The 18036-nt window shown below is 40.3% G+C and overlaps 1 protein-coding gene across 2 annotated transcripts in view; it reads left to right on the top strand.

Moving 5' to 3' along the window:
• The window catches only part of LOC128692558 (zinc finger protein 84-like), a 53947-nt gene extending 42656 nt beyond the window's left edge, over positions 1-11291 (top strand). The window contains exons 2-3 of one of the 2 annotated variants that reach the window (XM_053781703.2): positions 1444-1938; positions 7300-11291. In XM_053781703.2, coding sequence (XP_053637678.2) covers positions 9530-10672 — 1143 coding nt within the window. In that variant the 5' untranslated portion in view covers positions 1444-1938; positions 7300-9529 and the 3' untranslated portion in view covers positions 10673-11291. The remainder of the gene's footprint in view (positions 1-1443; positions 1939-7299) is intronic. The other variant, XM_053781704.2, reaches the window with a different exon arrangement.
• The last annotated feature ends 6745 nt before the right edge of the window (positions 11292-18036 follow it).

Below are 18036 nucleotides of genomic sequence, written 5' to 3'. Positions count from 1 at the left end.
AGTAAAGTTCGACTTACGTCCATTTCGACTTACGACCGGTTTCTCGGAACCGAACTCGGTCGTAAGTCAGATGGTACCTGTACACATCTGTCTTGACCACACCTGTGGTTATATATGTGACAACCTCACCACTAATCATAGATAAACACAAGCTAGGTGTGGGGTTATGGACTGGGAAGATACTAGAGTGGGAGAGTAAATGGCAGATGCTTTCTGTCACTGCCGGCGTCACCATCGCTTGCCATATTATGGCCTATTTTATTCATTCTAGAGTGTATATCATGTTTCTATTTTATTATTGTTTATTATGTCATATTAGATGAATTGTGATAGAAAACTAAGCCATAGAGTTGATATTAGCATTATTTTGTCATGCCTCCTGGGAGGTTAGAGTGGATTAATTGCATTTCAATTAATTTAAATGAGGAAAATTGACTCAGTATATGAACAAATCAGGATACGAGCAAGGTCACGGAACGGATTAAATTCGTAAGCTGAGGTTCCACTGTATATACAAATGTACAGTCACTGGACATGTTCCTAGAAGTTCTGCAGCTTGTGGAACTCTTTGAAACATGGTTTCATACATAATCGTTTTTACACTCCTCACACACAAAATGAGTGTCTCTGCATTTTTATGTTTTTTTTTTTTTTTGTATGTGTACAGACAAAACACCTCGTTTGAGCAGTTTTCTTCAAAGTAGTATCAGGCAGTTGTATTAGGTAGTTATCCTAGGTAAATGGTCATGTGTCATAATTAATAATAATGATAATGTTAATTTCTGGAGCTCATCACCAAAATTTATGCATCACATGTGACCAATTTAATCAGTTAGGGGGGTTACTATATTACACCAGTTGCATTCTGTAAGAAGTGTCATTGGTCACTGCTCTAAGACCCTTACATTATCTTCCCTCCTCACTGATGGCCCAACCTTTGATACAAACTCTATCTTTGACTTTTTCACAGCAGCAGATTTATTACACAAACTTTGAAGGTATTTCTTTTATCACTCAATACTGCCCTTATTAACTCTACCTCTGTTATACTTTCCACCCTTTCTAGTCTCAGATCAAGTACAGTGGAACCTTGGCTTACGAATGCCCCACCATGCGAATTTTTCGGGATACGAACACTCGATCAATTTTTTGCTTCTGGATACGAACGAAATTTCAGGATGCAAACTTCCCCTTCAAGGGAGGTTCCTTGGTGTGGAGTTCTTGATCAAGGGAATTGGATCTGTGCTCCACTTCCCTAAATTAATAATAATAATAATAATTATTATTATTATACATATGTACTACTAATAATAAAACACTGCAGTAGGCCTGTTGGCCCATACTGTGCAGGTCCTTCACAGATCCAACCCACTAACAGAATAAACATACCCAAGCAATAAGCATTGACAATTCTATTTACTCATCTCAACTGTGTGTTAATAGAGTTACAGGAAGCTGACATCAAAGAAATGCTGAACACTGACCATGATGCACCTGTTGTGCATTTCTTGAGTGATGGTGAAATTAGTTGAATTGTGATATGAACCAGGATGCCCTCTCTTGAGCAACTCTACCAGCAGCTAAAAGAGGAGCTTAGGGTTGCTAAGCTGGAGATACAGCGAGTAATGGAGGAGAACAAGAGGATTCGTAGTAATCCTGTTGTGAGTCCTCTCGTTAAGAGAGGAACCTGGTCAGTGGCTGCACAACATGGAACCAAGTTGAGGATCAAGAAGACTGATAGAGAGGCAGAAACAACAAAGAACCAGAAGACTACTGTGGAAACTTCCAATCCATTTTCGGTGCTACCTGACGAATGTGGGTTGTCTATTGGGAGCATCACAACGAGCACCAAGGAAGCATTGGCAAACGTGGGTGAAACATCCCCAGAAACCCCAACAAAGACCATCGAGACCATCACAACGAATTCCACAAGTGAAGGTAAGAACATTGTTTTAGTTAGAGACAGTCAGGTTAAGTTTATAGATAGGGCATTTTGTCTTAGGGACAGGAAGAGGAGGCAGAGGGTATGTTTTCCTGGGGCTGGGATGGGAGGTATTGTTAACCGTCTGGACGACATCACGAAAGGTAACGGGAGCAATCCTGTTATCTGCCTCAGTGCGGGAGCCAACGATGTTGGCAGACATAGGAGCGAGGACCTGATTAGCAGGTATAGGTCAGCAATAGAAATAATTAGGAAGAAGGGTATTTTGCCAAGGAGAGGATTTGGAAATGAATGGTTGTCCAGGGCAATTGGTGTCAATTGCTGGCTGGACAAATACTGTAAGGAAAATGCGGTAACATTCATTGACAACTGGGACCTCTTCTATGGCAGAAATGACATGTATGCCAGGGATGGGGTTCACTTATCTAGGTTTGGGGTAGGGGCACTGGCAACTGCAGTGGAGGGAGCTGTTAGGACTTTAAACTTGGAATACACCTACCATCCGACTTACGACCGAGCTTGGTTCTGACCAACTGGTCGTAAGTCAAAATGGATGTAAGTCGAACTTTACTACTGAATATCAACATCACATTTTTGTAATGGCTTTATTTTATTGTTTTATTTTGGTACTTCATTTTTTTACTTTACTTTTTATGCTGTTAGTACTGTATTTTATACTGTAAGGTTTAGGATAAACACTGTGTACAACACAAACAGTTGTTTATTTCCCAGAAATTTGGCATAAAAAACACGGTCATAAGTCGAGTGGTCGTATGTCGAGCAGGTCATAAGTCAGATGGTAGGTGTAGTTAGTGGTATGGGTTTTGGCGGGAAACAGTGAAGTCCCAGTGTAGTAATATTATGAGTTCTAGGGTAACTAGTAATAAGCAGAACAAGGTAGATATTGGAAAGCCAGTGGCACTAGGTGACAAGGACAGTAATAGGTTTAGTAGAAAAACAGAAATGAGCAGGAAGGGTAAAGAGAAAGGAGGGTCTTTCAATGTATATTATGCTAATAGCTGTAGTGCTAGGAATAAGATGGATGAGTTGAGATTAGTTGCTAGTGCAGGTAACATTGATGTATTTGCCATAACTGAGACATGGTTTAATTCAGAAAGTCGGGACATACCTGCAGAATGTCACATTCAGGGTTTTAAATTGTTCCAAGTAGATAGAAGTATCGAGAGGGGGGGTGGGGTGGCATTGTTTGTCCGAGATCGCTTGAACTGTTGCATAAAAACGGGTATTAAGCCTGAAGTAACACGTAAAGAGTCTGTTTGGATAGAATTTTCAGAGGAGCATGAAAAATTGATTTTACGAGTGATATACCATCCCCCAAACTTAGATAGGGACCAAGGGAGACTACTATGGGAGGAAATTGTTAAGGCCACAAGGCATGATAATGTAGTAATCCTAGGAGACTTGAACTTTAGTCATATTGATTGGAATTTCTTGACTGGGAATTTAGAATTTAACGACTTCTTAGAAGTAGTTCAGGATTGTTTTTTGAGGCAATTTGTGACAGCCTACAAGGAGAAATAACCTGTTTGACTTAGTTCTGGCAAACAAGGAAACCCTTGTTAATAATTTAGAAATTACAGAGGAACTCGGCACAGGCGATCACAAATCAATTACCTTTAGCATTGAGTGGAAGTATGACAGTAGGAATAATTCAGTAATGGTTCCAGATTTTCGCTTAGCAGATTACAATGGGCTTAGAGAACACTTATCATCTGTGGACTGGGGTAACAAAGAGAGCTATCAGTATGACAGCTTTCTTAACACAATACATGCTGCCCAAAGAACATTTATTCCATATAAGGAAATTAGATCGAATAGAATTAACCCAAAATGGATGAATAATAGGCTCAAATATCTTTTAGGGCAGAAGATAGGAATTTTTAGAAGTATCAAAAGAGGTCCCTTTTAATTGACATTAAAAGGGACGTTAAAAAGGGGATAAGAAAAGCTAAACGGAGTATGCAATTAAAGTTGCTAGGGATTTGAAAACTAAGGCAAAAAGTTTTTTCCAGGTGTATAGAACAAAAGTTAGGGATAAGATAGGTCCCCTTAAAAATAATTTGGGGCATCTTACTGACAAAGAGAATGAAATGTGCTCAATTTTAAATAATTATTTTCTCTCGGTTTTTACACAGGAAGACACTTACAATATCCCAGTAATTAATTTTTATAGTGGACCTGAAGAAGATAAATTATGTAACATCACAGTCACTAGTGAAATGGTTATGACACAAATAGACCGTCTGAAACAAAATAAATCACTGGGTCCTGATGAGCTTCTTTTCAAGGGTTCTTAAGGAATGCAAAATGGAACTTTGTGAACCGTTAACTAATATTTTTAATTTAACTCTTCAAACAGGTGTAGTGTCTGATATGTGGAAGATGGCTAATGTAATTCCTATTTTTAAAGCAGGGGACAAGTCGTTACCTTCAAATTGCCGCCCAATAAGCCTAACCTCAATTGTAGGCAAATTACTAAAGTCAGTTATAGCTGAGATTATGAGAAGCATAATCTGATTAATGATACTCAGCATGGATTCACGAGAGGCCGTTCTTGTGTAACTAATTTACTAACTTTCTTCAGTAAAGCTTTTGAGGCTGTTGGTCACAACAAAGAATTTGATATTGTTTATTTAGATTTTAGTAAGGCTTTCGATAGAGTACCACACCAAAGACTGTTAAAGAAAGTGGCAGCTCATGGCATTGGGGAAAAAGTGGTCATGGATAGAGTCATGGCTCACAGAGAGGAAGCAGAGAGTGTCTATAAATAGGGTTAAATCCGAGTGGGAATCTGTAACAAGTGGCGTACCACAGGGATCAGTCTTAGGCCTGTTGTTGTTTATAATATATATCAATGATCTTGATGAGGGTATTACTAGTGATATGAGCAAATTCTCCGATGGCACAAAGATAGGTAGGATAATTGATTCAAACATAAATGTCAGGGAACTTCAGGAGAATTTAGACCAACTCAATAACTGGTCAGAAAAGTGGCAGATGCCATTCATTGTAGATCAATGCAAGGTTCTGAGGCTAGGGAGTGTCCACAACCTAGCACTTATAAGTTAAATAATGCAGAACTTAGCCATACAGATTGCAAAAAGGACTTGGGGGTTATGATAATCAGCAACCTTAAACCAAGACAGCAGTGCCTAAGCTTATGTAATAAGGCAAACATATTACTGGGATTTATACCAAGAAGTGTAAGCAGCAGAAGTTCAGCGGTTATATTACAGCTTTATACATCATTAGTAAGGCCTCACCTAGACTATGCAGCTCAGTTCTGGTCTCCATATTACAGAATGGACATAAATTCATTAGAAAACATTCAGCGTAGAATGACTAAATTAATACATAGCATTAGAAATCTTTCATATGAAGAAAGATTGAAGACCTTCAAATTACATTCACTTGTTAGATGAAGAATGAAGGGAGACATGATCGAAGTGTTTAAGTGGAAGATAGGTATTAATAAAGGGGATATAAATAAGGTCTTGAGGATATCTCTCCAAGAGAGAACCCGCAGTAATGGATTCAAATTAGACTAGTTTAGATTTCGAAAGGATGTAGGAAAGTATTAGTTTGGAAATAGGGTAGTTGATGAGTGGAACAGTCTACCTAGTTGAGTTATTGAGGCTAAAACCTTGGGTTGTTTCAAATTTAGGTTGGATAAATACATGACTGAGAGGGGTTGGATTTGAGTGGGACTTGCATATGAGAGTGGATAGAGTTATTAGAGCTTATTTCTTGGGTGGCATTGAAAATTGGGTTGGGCAAATGTTTTGTTAGTGGGATGGATTGTAAAGGACCTGCCTAGTATGGGCCAACAGGCCTGCTGCAGTGTTCCTCCTTTCTTATGTTCTTATATAAATAAGCTGTAGAGTTGATATTAGCATCATATTGAAGTAATTTGTCGTGCCTCCTAAGAGCAGGAATTCCACTGGAATGGATTAACCCTTTCAGGGTTTTGGCTGTACTAGTACAGCCTACGCACCAGAGTTTTTGACGTACTAGTACGCCTAAATTCTAGCACCCTCAAATCTAGTGAGAGAAAGCTGGTAGGCCTACATATGAAAGAATGGGTCTATGTGGTCAGTGTGCACAGTATAAAAAAAATCCTGCAGCACACAATGCGTAATGAGAAAAAAAAACTTTGACCGTGTTTTTGGATTAAAACAGTGACTGCACTGTATTTTCATATGGTATTTATTGTTGTATTCTAGTTTTCCTGGTCTCATTTTATAGAAAAAAATTGAGATGATTTTGACTGGTTTTACAAAGAAAAGTACCTTGAAATTGGGCTCAAAGTAGCAGAAATGTTCGATTTTTACCAAAGTTCAAAAGTAAACGAATCATGCTATGCATCCAATACACATCAACTGGTGAGTCTAATATTCTTTCACAAGTGTGCTGATAATATTAATACCATTTCCATACCAATGCAGTAGTCTGCATAACAGTAAATCATCTACTTTTTGTGGGAATAAAAATTCAAAGTGGAAAGCAAAAGAATGTAAGAGGGGCATGGGGACGTGACTAATGAACAGAGGAAATGTTATTTTAGTGCCAGGAATGTCTTTCTTGTTAATTCTGGACCCTATTCGGAAATTGGCATCTTTTGAAATTTGTGTGAAATTGGCAAAATTGATAAATTCTGACCACTGTATTGGATAGTTGAAATTGGTAAATGGGTGGTTTCTTGTACTCATTCGATAGAAAAAATGGAGTTCTAGCAAAATAGTTATGATTCTTGTTGACAAGTAGACTGGAATTGGCTGAAAATAGGGCTCAAAGTGGGCAAAATCACCGATGCGTAAACATCGTCAAGGGCGCTAACTTTGCAAGAGCATAATTCTGTAAGTTTTCCATCAAATTTCATACTTTTGGTGTCATTATGATCAGGAAAAGATTCTTTAACTTTTCATAAAAAAAAAAAAAATTTTTCTTTTTTGAAATTTGGCTGACCCTGAGAACAAGTCTTTGAGAGGGCCTGTCAACCCTGAAAGGGTTAATGCCATTTCATTTAATTTAAATGAGGAAATTTGACTCGGCATACGAACAAATCGAGATACGTACGAGGTCATGGAACAGATTAAATTCGTAAGCCGAGGTTCCAGTGTATTGTAAACCCTTCACACATCCTGCCCTGAAATGCTCTATCACCCTTGTGGGTTTACTGCTTAGTTTGATTATAATAATAATTATGCCACAAATATTATAATAATACAACAGGTATTACATCAGATATTTATATTCAACATAATTATTTTTAATATTCTTGAAACAAAAGTTTAACAGAGTATTACAATGTTTAATTTTTTTTTTTTTTTTTGCAGGTCATCCCAGTAGCAAAGGTTGGTACTTGTAGTACCAATACTGCTGGTCATCCTGGTAGCAGAGGTTGGTACTTGTAGTACCAATACTGCTGGTCATCCTGGTAGCAGAGGTTGGTACTTGTAGTACCAATACTGCTGGTTATCCTGGTAGCAGAGGTTGGTACTTGTAATACCAATACTGCTGGTCATCCTGGTAGCAGAGGTTGGTACTTGTAGTACCAATACTGCTGGTCATCCTGGTAGCAGAGGTTGGTACTTGTAGTACCAATACTGCTGGTCATCCTGGTACCAGAGGAATTAGTTGTTGTGTTAATTTTCAGTATAATAAGTCTCCTGATATTGTCAAATAGGTACTGAAATATTTAGTGATAACACTGTGTTACCACAGTGTTAGAAATATATAGTGACAACACAGTTACTACAGTTTTAGAAATATATAGTGACAACACTATGTTACTAGCGTTTGAAATATAACATTTACATAACATTTACAGTGTAAACATCAGTGTTATGAAGTTGCTGTGAAGTAATATTGTTAAACATCATTTTAACATCCTACTGTGTTAACACTCATCATTGTGTTACACACAACATTGTGTTGACAACATTGTGTTGCCAACATTGTGTTAGACACAACATTGTGTTACAGACAACATTGTGTTACAACACTGTGTTACAACATTGTGTTACAACATTGTTTCACACACAACATTGTGTTAACATTGTTTCACACACAACATTGTGTTACACACATTATCTCTGATTGTATTATAAATTTTTCACAATTTTTGTTGTTACAAAAGTGTTGTGACAACTTTATCAAGAAACATTGAAATTCATGAACAGTATTAGATAAGCCTTCAAGGTAGGTGGTGAACTGCTTGTTTGATCCAAGGAATTGGAGATATCCTCCCATTATTGTAAACACCCATCTTATTCCTCAAGCTTGACCATGTTTATGTAATAATAGAGTATTAGAGAAATATTGTTTTGAGTGTAATGAAGTGACCACAAAATTGTATCTGGTTAAGCACTTTATAATTTATTTATAAAATAATCAGGCCTTTTACTGTATCTTATATAGATCTACATTACTCTTGTAGATCACTCTTGTAGATCTGTGTTATTGACCCCAGTGTCAGTCATATAGATCTGTGTTATTCACCCTAGTATCACTCATGTAGATATTCATTATTGATCCCAGTGTCTCTCGTGTAGATCTATGTTATTGACCCAAGTGTCACTCATGTAGATCTGTGTTTTAACACACCATCCTCCCATTTAGAACTATGTCTTAAGCACACCATCCTCACATATAGATTTATGTCTTAAGCACACCATCCTCAAATATGCTGTCAGTAGTAAATTTTGGTGTACACATGTGAGAATGGGTCTGTGCAGTGAGTGACATCATAAAACAAATTTTACTCCATGATGAGAACAAACCTCTGACCTTGTGTTTGATTTAAAATAACTATGGAGTGTTTTCTAGCATGCTTTTTATGGGTTTTTCTTGGTATCAATTGATTAAATGAATGTCATAGTATTAAAATGAATAATTTGGTAGATTTCAGGACCAAAAGTATTTGAAATATTGAAATTTTAACAATTTTCTTAAAAGAGGGAAAGGCCTCCTCTTCCCACCTCATCTTTTTTATGGGTTTTTACTAAATTTGCTTCAATTGTTGGAATGCCCTAAACCATGACAATCAATCCTGTTTTTTTTTTGTTACCTGAGAAATAATTGTGTGTGATGATGGATTCAAGATAAAGTGAAGGTGTAATATACTAGAGGCCTGGGGATGTGATTAATGAACACATTATAAATAAATAATAAATAAATAATAAATAAATAAATACTCTGTTTATTTTTTATTGTTTTCAAATTAGAATTTGTTGAATTTTGTGTAAAATTAATAAAATTACTTTTGTGGATTTGTGCTAGAGCAAGAAATCTAAAATTTGTTCAATAGGAGCAATAATATAGGACTCAAAGTGAATGAAACTACTAGTGCATAAATTGTGCTCAGATTACCAACTTTGTGCCTCTGTAATTCCATAAGTTTGCATCATACATGTATTTTGTGTTTTTGGTGTCAGTACATTCTCAGTAGATTCTCAACCTTTTCTGAAGAAAAAAGTTTTTTTTTTTTTTTCATGGAAAAATCCTGACACTGTTAGCATTTAATTTTGGGGTCCTGATAGTGAAAGTGTAAAGTTATTGTTCGCTATGTCTAAAATACTTGAAAAAGAATGTGTTCCTGCAACACACATTACAGTTGATGCAGAAGACAAACTATATCAGTTTTCACATTCCTCACAAAATGCTCTCTGTGTATCATTAATAACAGTTAATGAAGACAAAAAAACTGTTCAGTGTTTAATGTGTTTGAAAAAATTTTCTAAAAAAAAATGTTTAACGAGACACTTGAGAATTCATACTGGAGAGAAACCACATCAATGTTCACAATGTCTGAAAGAGTTTACCAGAAAATGTCATTTAGTTGAACACATGAGGATTCATACTGGAGAGAAACCACATCAATGTTTAGAATGTCTGAAAGACTTTACCAGTAAATCTAATTTAGTACAACACATGAGAATTCATACTGGGGAGAAACCATATCAGTGTTCAGAGTGTTTAAAAGAGTTTTCTCAAAAACCTCATTTAGTAAACCACATGAGAATTCATACTGGAGAGATACAACATCAATGTTCAGTGTGTCTAAAAGAGTTTTCATATAAATGTTATTTAGTACAGCACATGAGAATTCATACTGGAGAGAAACCACATCAATGTTCAGAGTGTCTAAAAAAGTTTTCATATAAATCTAGTTTAGTACAACACATGAGAATTCATACTGGAGAGAAGCCATATCATTGTTCAGAGTGCTTTAAAGAGTTTTCATATAAATCTAATTTAGTACAACACATGAGAATTCATACTGGAGAGAAACCATATCAATGTTCAGAGTGTATAAAAGAATTTTCAGAAAAATCTACTTTAGTTCAGCACATGAGAGGTCATACTGGAGAGAAACCACATCAATGTTCAGAGTGTCTAAAAGAATTTTCAGATAAATTTAGTTTAGCAAAACACATGAGAATTCATACTGGAGAGAAACCATATCAGTGTTCAGAGTGTCAAAGAGAGTTTTCAAGAAAATCAAGTTTAGTACAACACGTGAGAATTCATACTGGAGAGAAACCACATCAGTGTTCAGAGTGTTTGAAAGAATTTTCAAATAAATCTAATTTGATAAAACACATGAGAATTCATACTGGAGAGAAACCATATCAGTGTTCAGATTGTCTAAAACAGTTTTCAGAAAAATCTAGTTTAGTGAAACACCTGAGACTTCATACTATTTAGAAATTTGAGTGTTCAATAGCTAAAAGTTTTCTCTCAAAAACCCAATTCATTTTAAACAAACACCAAGCCATATGAGAGGGAAATGTTGTCAAGGGACAGTGTGATTAGAAGACATTATAATATGTGATGGCAGCATCATATGTGATAGCAACATGTTTGATAATTACTTGGAGATAAAACTGAGTCTTTCAAATCTCTGAATATTCATTTACAGAAATTTAAATTAGCATTACATGTGAGTATTCATTCAAAAAAGTTTTCTTGGTGTTCTTAAATTAGCCATATTCAATCAAGAAAGCTTTTCTTGGTCTTTTTAAATTAGCAATATTCTTTCTAGAAAGCTTTTCTTTTCTTGCTGTTGTTAACTTGGCAGTATTCAGTCAAGAAAACTTTTCTTGGTGTCATTAATGTAGTAGTAGTCTTAGAAGCTTTTGCTAATTGGTGACACTTCACAACAGGTGTTTTGATGCCTGTGAAGAGCCTTTTTCCAAGAAAATTTCATTACCTTCCTTTCCTCAGATTGAATCTGGTTGTCTGCCATTCCCTTGGCACTGTATGACCCTAGTTAGTTTACTTCTTCATCATTAATATAAAATAAATATACCAGGTGTGTCTGCAATATTTTTTCATTAAGATCCTTGATAATCTTTTATACTTTGAAGCATAATCCCAAATACGACACAGTTTTGTTTTAAGAAAAATTTGTAGGCCAAGTTTCAAAAGCATGAATTTCAAGTAGAGAATGTGTAGAGCATTATATGGCACTAATCCTACACAAATAACCCACACATAAAAGAGAGAAGCTTACAACAACGTTTCGGTCCGACTTGGACCATTGACAAAGTCACACTAATCCTCTATGCAGAAGCGAGTGTTCCATCCTTGTCTGATTGCCGTGATGCCCATTGCCTTCGCTACTTTGTACGCTCTCACGATCTCCACAATCCTTCCATTTATAGAATGGTCACTGATATTAGTAGACATTCTTTATTCGTTCGCCGCCCCTGTTTGCTCCGTCCCTTTTCTCTTCGCCTACATTCACTCTTGTCTTCCCTTCAGTTACCACCTTTATATGTTCATGTAGCATCTCACTTTTCCCTACCCCCCTGGGAAGTTCCAGCTGTTCGGGTCTGTTCTTTCTCACTCCCTTGCTCGAAAGCTCAACTGCCTACGGTGGCTTCCCGCTCTCTTTTTCTTGATCACTTCCACTCCCATTCTCATGCCACTGTTGTGTACACAGATGGCTCTAAGTCTTCAGACGGCGTCGGATTCGCAGCAGTGTTTCTGGACAGCGTCGTGCGGGGGCATTTACTATCTTCGGCTAGCATTTTTACTGCTGAATTGTATGCCATTCTTGCAGCACTTATTCGTATCGCATCTATGCCTGTGTCATCATTTGTGGTAGTCTCAGACTCCCTTAGTGCTCTACAGGCTATACGAAAATTTGATACATCTCACCCCCTAGTTCTCCGTATCCAACTTTGGCTACGCCGTATCTCTACCAAACATAAAGATATTGTTTTTTGTTGGGTCCCTGGTCATGTCGACGTACAGGGCAATGAACAGGCAGACACTGCTGCGCGGTCAGCAGTACATGACCTACCAATTTCCTATAGAGGTGTTCCATTTCTGGACTATTTTGCTGCAATAGCTACCCACCTTTGCACCCGTTGGCAACAACGTTGGTCAACTCTGCTCGGTAACAAACTTCATTCTATTAAACCGAGCATAGGTTACTGGCCGTCTTCTTGTCATCAGTGCCGAGGTTGGGAGACCACTCTCTCCCGCCTTCGCATTGGCCACACTCGTCTTACTCATGGGTATCTCATGGAGAGGCACCCTGTTCCTCTCTGTGAGCAGTGTCAAGTTCCAGTATCGATTAGCCACATTCTGTTAGACTGCCCTCTCTATCAACGAGCACGCAGAATTTACCTCCAACGTCGTCTTCGTTCTACTACTCTCTCTTTACCTTCCCTTCTTGCTGATGGACCCTCCTTTAATCCTGACTCTCTCATTGACTTCTTGACAACGACTGATTTACTCCACAAACTCTGATGATACTTTTTGCACTCCCCTCAGCCCTTTCTAGTTCAGTCTCTTGCTGCCCTTTACCCTTTCACCATCCACTACCCCGCTGTTATTCATAACCTATTACTCGTCCATCTCCCTTTTGCCACCTGATGCCCTCGCTTCCTTCCTGCCCTGCAGCACTGTATAGTCCTTGTGGCTTAGTGCTTCTTTTTGATTATAATAATAATAATAATATATGGTACTAATACATGTGTATGTATTACTGACTTTGCATGTGATGCTGAGCCTCTGACACATTACAAAGGAGTTTCTAGTAACATAAGACAAAGAGTAAGAAAAAAGTAATTTTACTTACCTTTTAATGTTTGTTCATGCTTCCATGTTATAGGATTATCAATTTCCAACAGTTATGTATAGTATCAGTAAGTTTGTTTTAAAGTAAATCAGGTTTATATCTTGCATCTAGAGTTTTATATCTTAGTTAAATGTGCTACTGATGATGTTTTCGGTAGTTTTGCTTTCGTTTTATTCCTACAGTTTACAATGGGATTCATGTCAGGACTTTTTCCTGGCTACTGGATAACATTGATATTGTTTTCTGCCAACTGTTTAAACCTTCCACTGTTGGTCCCATAACACTACGGCTTGAGAGCCAGTGTTGGTCCTGTAATACTACGCCAAAATTCTAGTGGCTTCAGATCTAGCGAGAGAAAGCTGGTAGGCCTATATGTGAGGGAATGGGTCTGCATGCTAAGCGTGCGCAGTATGAATAAATTCGGGGCACACGCATTGCTTTGTGGGAACGCCATTTCAGTATACCTTGTTTACCATGCCTCACGGTAAGAAACTCCTCACTCCCAACGTCGTCTCCACTCTGCTCCCCTATCTTTACCTTCCCTTCTTGCTGATGGACCCTCCTTTAATCCGGACTCTCATTGACTTCTGGACAGCAACTGATTTGCTCCACAAACTCTGATGATGATACCTTTAGGACTCCCCTCAGTCCTTCCTACCTTAATCTCTTGCTACCCTCTACCCCTGCACTATCCACTGCCCCACTGTACTCCATACCCTAATAATCATCCCTCTCCCTCTTGCTACCCAATACCCTCACATCCTTCCCTGCCCTGGAGTGCTGTATAACCCTTGTGGTTTAGTGTTTCTCTTTTGATTATAATAATCTTTTAAGGCACATTGGCCAAAATATAGCTTTCCACACTCTTTGAAGCGGTGTGCGTGTCATAACTACAGAATTCTGAGCAAGTGCATGCTCTTTCCCACATCACTTCCATTGATAACATATCGGTCACCTTCCGTAAGCACGCTACTCTTAATTCTTGCAGTGATGCTGTGGTTCTACCATGCACCATTGTACAGAGTGATTTTTTGTCTTGCGGTGATGATATTTTGGAACAATTAGTCCTTCAAAACCTACCTATTCTTAAGGTAGATACATCCTGCCCGCTCATGGGCAGAGGCACTTTCCTAGAAACACTGCTTGTTTAACCTTCAACTGCCGTGAACTTCCGTCCTCTGTATTGCGGGCCATTAATTAAAGGTCCATCAAGTAGTTCCCACTCCCTAACAGTGTTGTAAATGCTGACATTTTGGGCATCCCGCTAAATGCTGCAGATCTGCGACAGAATGCCCGATCTGCGGTGCAGCGGATCATTCCAATACATCTTGTAGTCTTCCCTCTCCTCTCATGTCTCAATTGCAAGGAACCTCCTTCTTCCTTTTCCTGCCATCACCAGGTCTGTCATAATGAACGAGAGATCCGTTACCCTAGAGTGCAAGGGCCTTACACTATGGCAGTCTCTCAGCTCCACCTTCAAGGAAAACTTCCTCGTGTCCCGTATGCTTGAGTAGCCCGTAGACCTCCAACCTCGACAGTTCTCCCACCTCCCAATCCCTTTGCATCCGTGTCACCCGGGGTCACCCCAGTTTTTTATGCTTTTAGTTTTATCCTCTGACACTCCTACCTCCGCACCACTTTCTATTTCTACTTCTTCATCTCGCTCGCTCACTTCTCAGTCTACTAGATCTCGCAGACCTACACTTTCCTTGCGTCCATCTCCTGTACAGAATCTGTCTTCTACCTCGGAGACTAGTTCTCACCCCCTTTCCAGCTCTCACCCCCCATCCCATGTAGTTCCCTCTTCCCCTGTTCCTCCCTATCTTCTTCCATAGTTACTATGCCCTCCAACCTCCTTCCTCTCCAGATACACTGCAAGACTCTTCTCCCCCAGTCAACATATCTCTCCAGGCTCATATTCCCTGCCCTCCTCAGACCTCTTTGATTGCTTTCATAGTTACTCCGACCTTTACTTGCAATGCCTCTCCTGTCTCTGACATGGCATCGTTGGCTTCCTTATCAACTGAGACATTAGGTGCTATCTCCAGCTATATGGCGGAGACAACACCCACGATTGAAACTAATGTGTCTCCATCTACCCCTTCTATTTCATGACCCACACAGCAATCTATTCCTCTGCAATATTCTAAGTCTTCCTTGCTTACACACTTACCGTTACCCCCACACTTTAACTTTACTGATCCAATTGTTGCTTTCCCAGTTGTCTCCAGTATGTGTTGGGTTGCAAGAGCCCAAAATTCGTTCTGCTGTCATTCACCACTTTTTGGGCTACTTGCTGAAAGTCGTGTTAATTAATTCCTTTCAGTCAGTGTTCTCACATGTTAGCGTATGGCTTAGTGTCAATTTTGTGCACAGAAAAGCATCATTTGCTAATTTAAGCCATGTTGTACTGCATGTACTGCGGGTGTTTGCAGTTTTCCGTGTGTCCTGTTTGGTCTCGAGCCCAGCTGTGTGTCGACCACAGGTCTGCAGCCAGACCCGTGTGTTACCGATGCTGCTGCCCGACATCACGATGTCTGCCTGACGTCACCTCGAGATGTCTGCTGATGTCACAATGCTGCTGACATAACCCGCAATGTCACGCCTGACATCACATGATGTCACATCGAGTGTTTCAGTAATTATGTCAGTATTGTCGAGAAGATTGAGAGAAGATATATGTCGTGTTAATTAATTCCTCTCAGTCAGTGTTCTCACATGTTAGTGTATGGCTTAGTGTCAATTTTGTGCACAGAAAAGCATCATTTGCTAGTTTAAGCCATGCTATACTGCATGTACCGCGGGTGTGTATGCAGTTTTCTGTGAGGCCTGTGTGGTCTTGAGCCCAGCTGTGTCGACCACAGGTTTGTGGCCAGACCCCTGTGTAGCTCTTTGTTGCCTGTCACCCGGTGTGACCAGCGCATTTGGCAGCTGATATTAGCCCTGAGTGTATGAGTCCCTTGTACAGAAAGCTCTCATGCTCGTTGCTCATAGATGTTCTGCAGAATCGTACCTGCTACGATTCCCATCAAGATTTGTTTCACTTCACTCCAGACCTTCAGAGTGCAGATATATGTAGAGAAACAAGCCTGGGGATGCTTAGACTAACCTCTGCTGTAGTTGCAACTGCTGAGAGAATGACACTCGTCAAGCCGCAGTTAGCACTGTCAGCAGGCGCTGTGTCAGCCTCGTGTCAAGCTTCAATGAGCTCCTGCACAAAGATGATGTCATTTTGACTGCTAGCTCACTCACTGCAGTCTGGTGTATGATGTTACGACTCCCAGGTGTTTCGCCCAGTCATCTGCCATGACTCGCTCCCGCCGGCAGTGACAGCCCAGCGACAGTACCAGTCGAGAAGTGTTCTCCTGAGTCGCTTGCCAGAAGTCCTGCCCAGTTGCCGAGTTTTGACGATGCCTCACTCGAGGGCACCAGCATGTCGTGCCCCAGGTTGAGTGAAACCTGCAGTGACTCCTACGATAACTGCTTCACTGTTCTAGAGGAGACCATACCCTGTTACGTCACAGCTCAGTCACAGCCATGTCTCCTGTGTTGTAGTATTTGTCCAGACGCAGGAAGGTGTGCAGTGATGCCCATCGACGCTCACTGCCTATGGCCATGATGTTTAGCACACCCCACATGTTTTTTTCTTCCCTCCCTGTAGGAAGTTTTTTTTTTCCATGTCCATATGTATATACATGTTTTTATTTTGTGTTCTGTGCCCTGTTCCTACGAGAGAGAGACCAAGTTTTTTTACCACCAGTATTGTCGCGTCGGGATGACGCGAGGTAGGTGGCCGAGCAAATGTAGACAGCCTGTACTGTCTGCACAGACAGCCTATGCTATCTGCCAGCTTTGTTCATATTTCGCGGCACTCGGGTGCTGCCCCCTCTCTCGGCCTGCCCAGGTCAGTGGGACGCTGGTCCCACTCGCACTCTCACTCAGCGGTCTAGAAGCAGTCAACAGTCCTACTAGCTCTCTTCCTCATGGGCATGGCCCTCCTGGGCCTTGGGAACAAACACAAAAGCCTGTGTACCCACCACGACATTGCAAATAAAGTAAGAAGCCTCCGAAGACGTATCATTCACTCACCCGCTACCAGAATCACCAAATCTTGTTCATAGTGGGACTGCTCTGGGAGAGTACAGGATGGGCATGGGACTGCTCTGGGAGAGTACAGGATGGGCGTGGGACTGCTCTGGGAGAGTACAGGATGGGTGTGGGACTGCTCTGGGAGAGTACAGGATGGGTGTGGGACTTCTCTGGGAGAATACAGGATGGGTATGGGACTACTCTGGGACAGTACAGGATGGGTGTGGGACTGTTTTGAGAGAGTACAGGATGGGTGTGGGACTGCTCTGGGAGAGTACAGGATGGGTGTGGGACTACTCTGGGAGAGTACAGGATGAATGTAGGACTGCTCTGGGAGAGTACAGGAAGGTTGTGGGACTGCTCTGGGAGAGTAGAGGATGGGTGTAGGATTGCTCTGGGAGAGAACTAGATGAGTGTGGGACTGTTCTGGGAGAGTACAGGATGGGTGTGCGACTGCTTTGGGAGAGTACAGGATAGGTGTGGGACTGTTCTGGGAGAGTACAGGATGGGTGTGGGACTGTCCTGGGAGAATACAGGATGGGTGTGGGACTATCCTGGGAAAGTACAGGATGGGTGTGGGACTGTGTGGGAGAGTATCTGATGGGTGAAGGACTGCTCTGGGAGAGTACAGGATGGGTGTGGGACTGTTCTAGGACGGTAAATGATGTTTGTGGGACTGCTCTGGGAGAGTACAATACATGTGTAGTAGTCCTCTGGGACAGTACAGGATGGGTGTGGGACTTCTCTCTCAGAGTACAGAATGGGTTTGGTAGTGCTCTGGGAGAGTACAGGATGAGTGTGAGACTGTGCTGGAAGAGTACAGGATTGGTCTGAGAGTACAGGATAGGTGTAATAGTGCTCTAGGAGAGTATAGGATGCATCTGGGATT

Source organism: Cherax quadricarinatus, unplaced genomic scaffold (assembly GCF_038502225.1).
Source record: "Cherax quadricarinatus isolate ZL_2023a unplaced genomic scaffold, ASM3850222v1 Contig913, whole genome shotgun sequence".
NCBI lineage: Eukaryota > Metazoa > Arthropoda > Malacostraca > Decapoda > Parastacidae > Cherax > Cherax quadricarinatus.
This window is presented reverse-complemented; position numbering and strand designations above follow the sequence as displayed.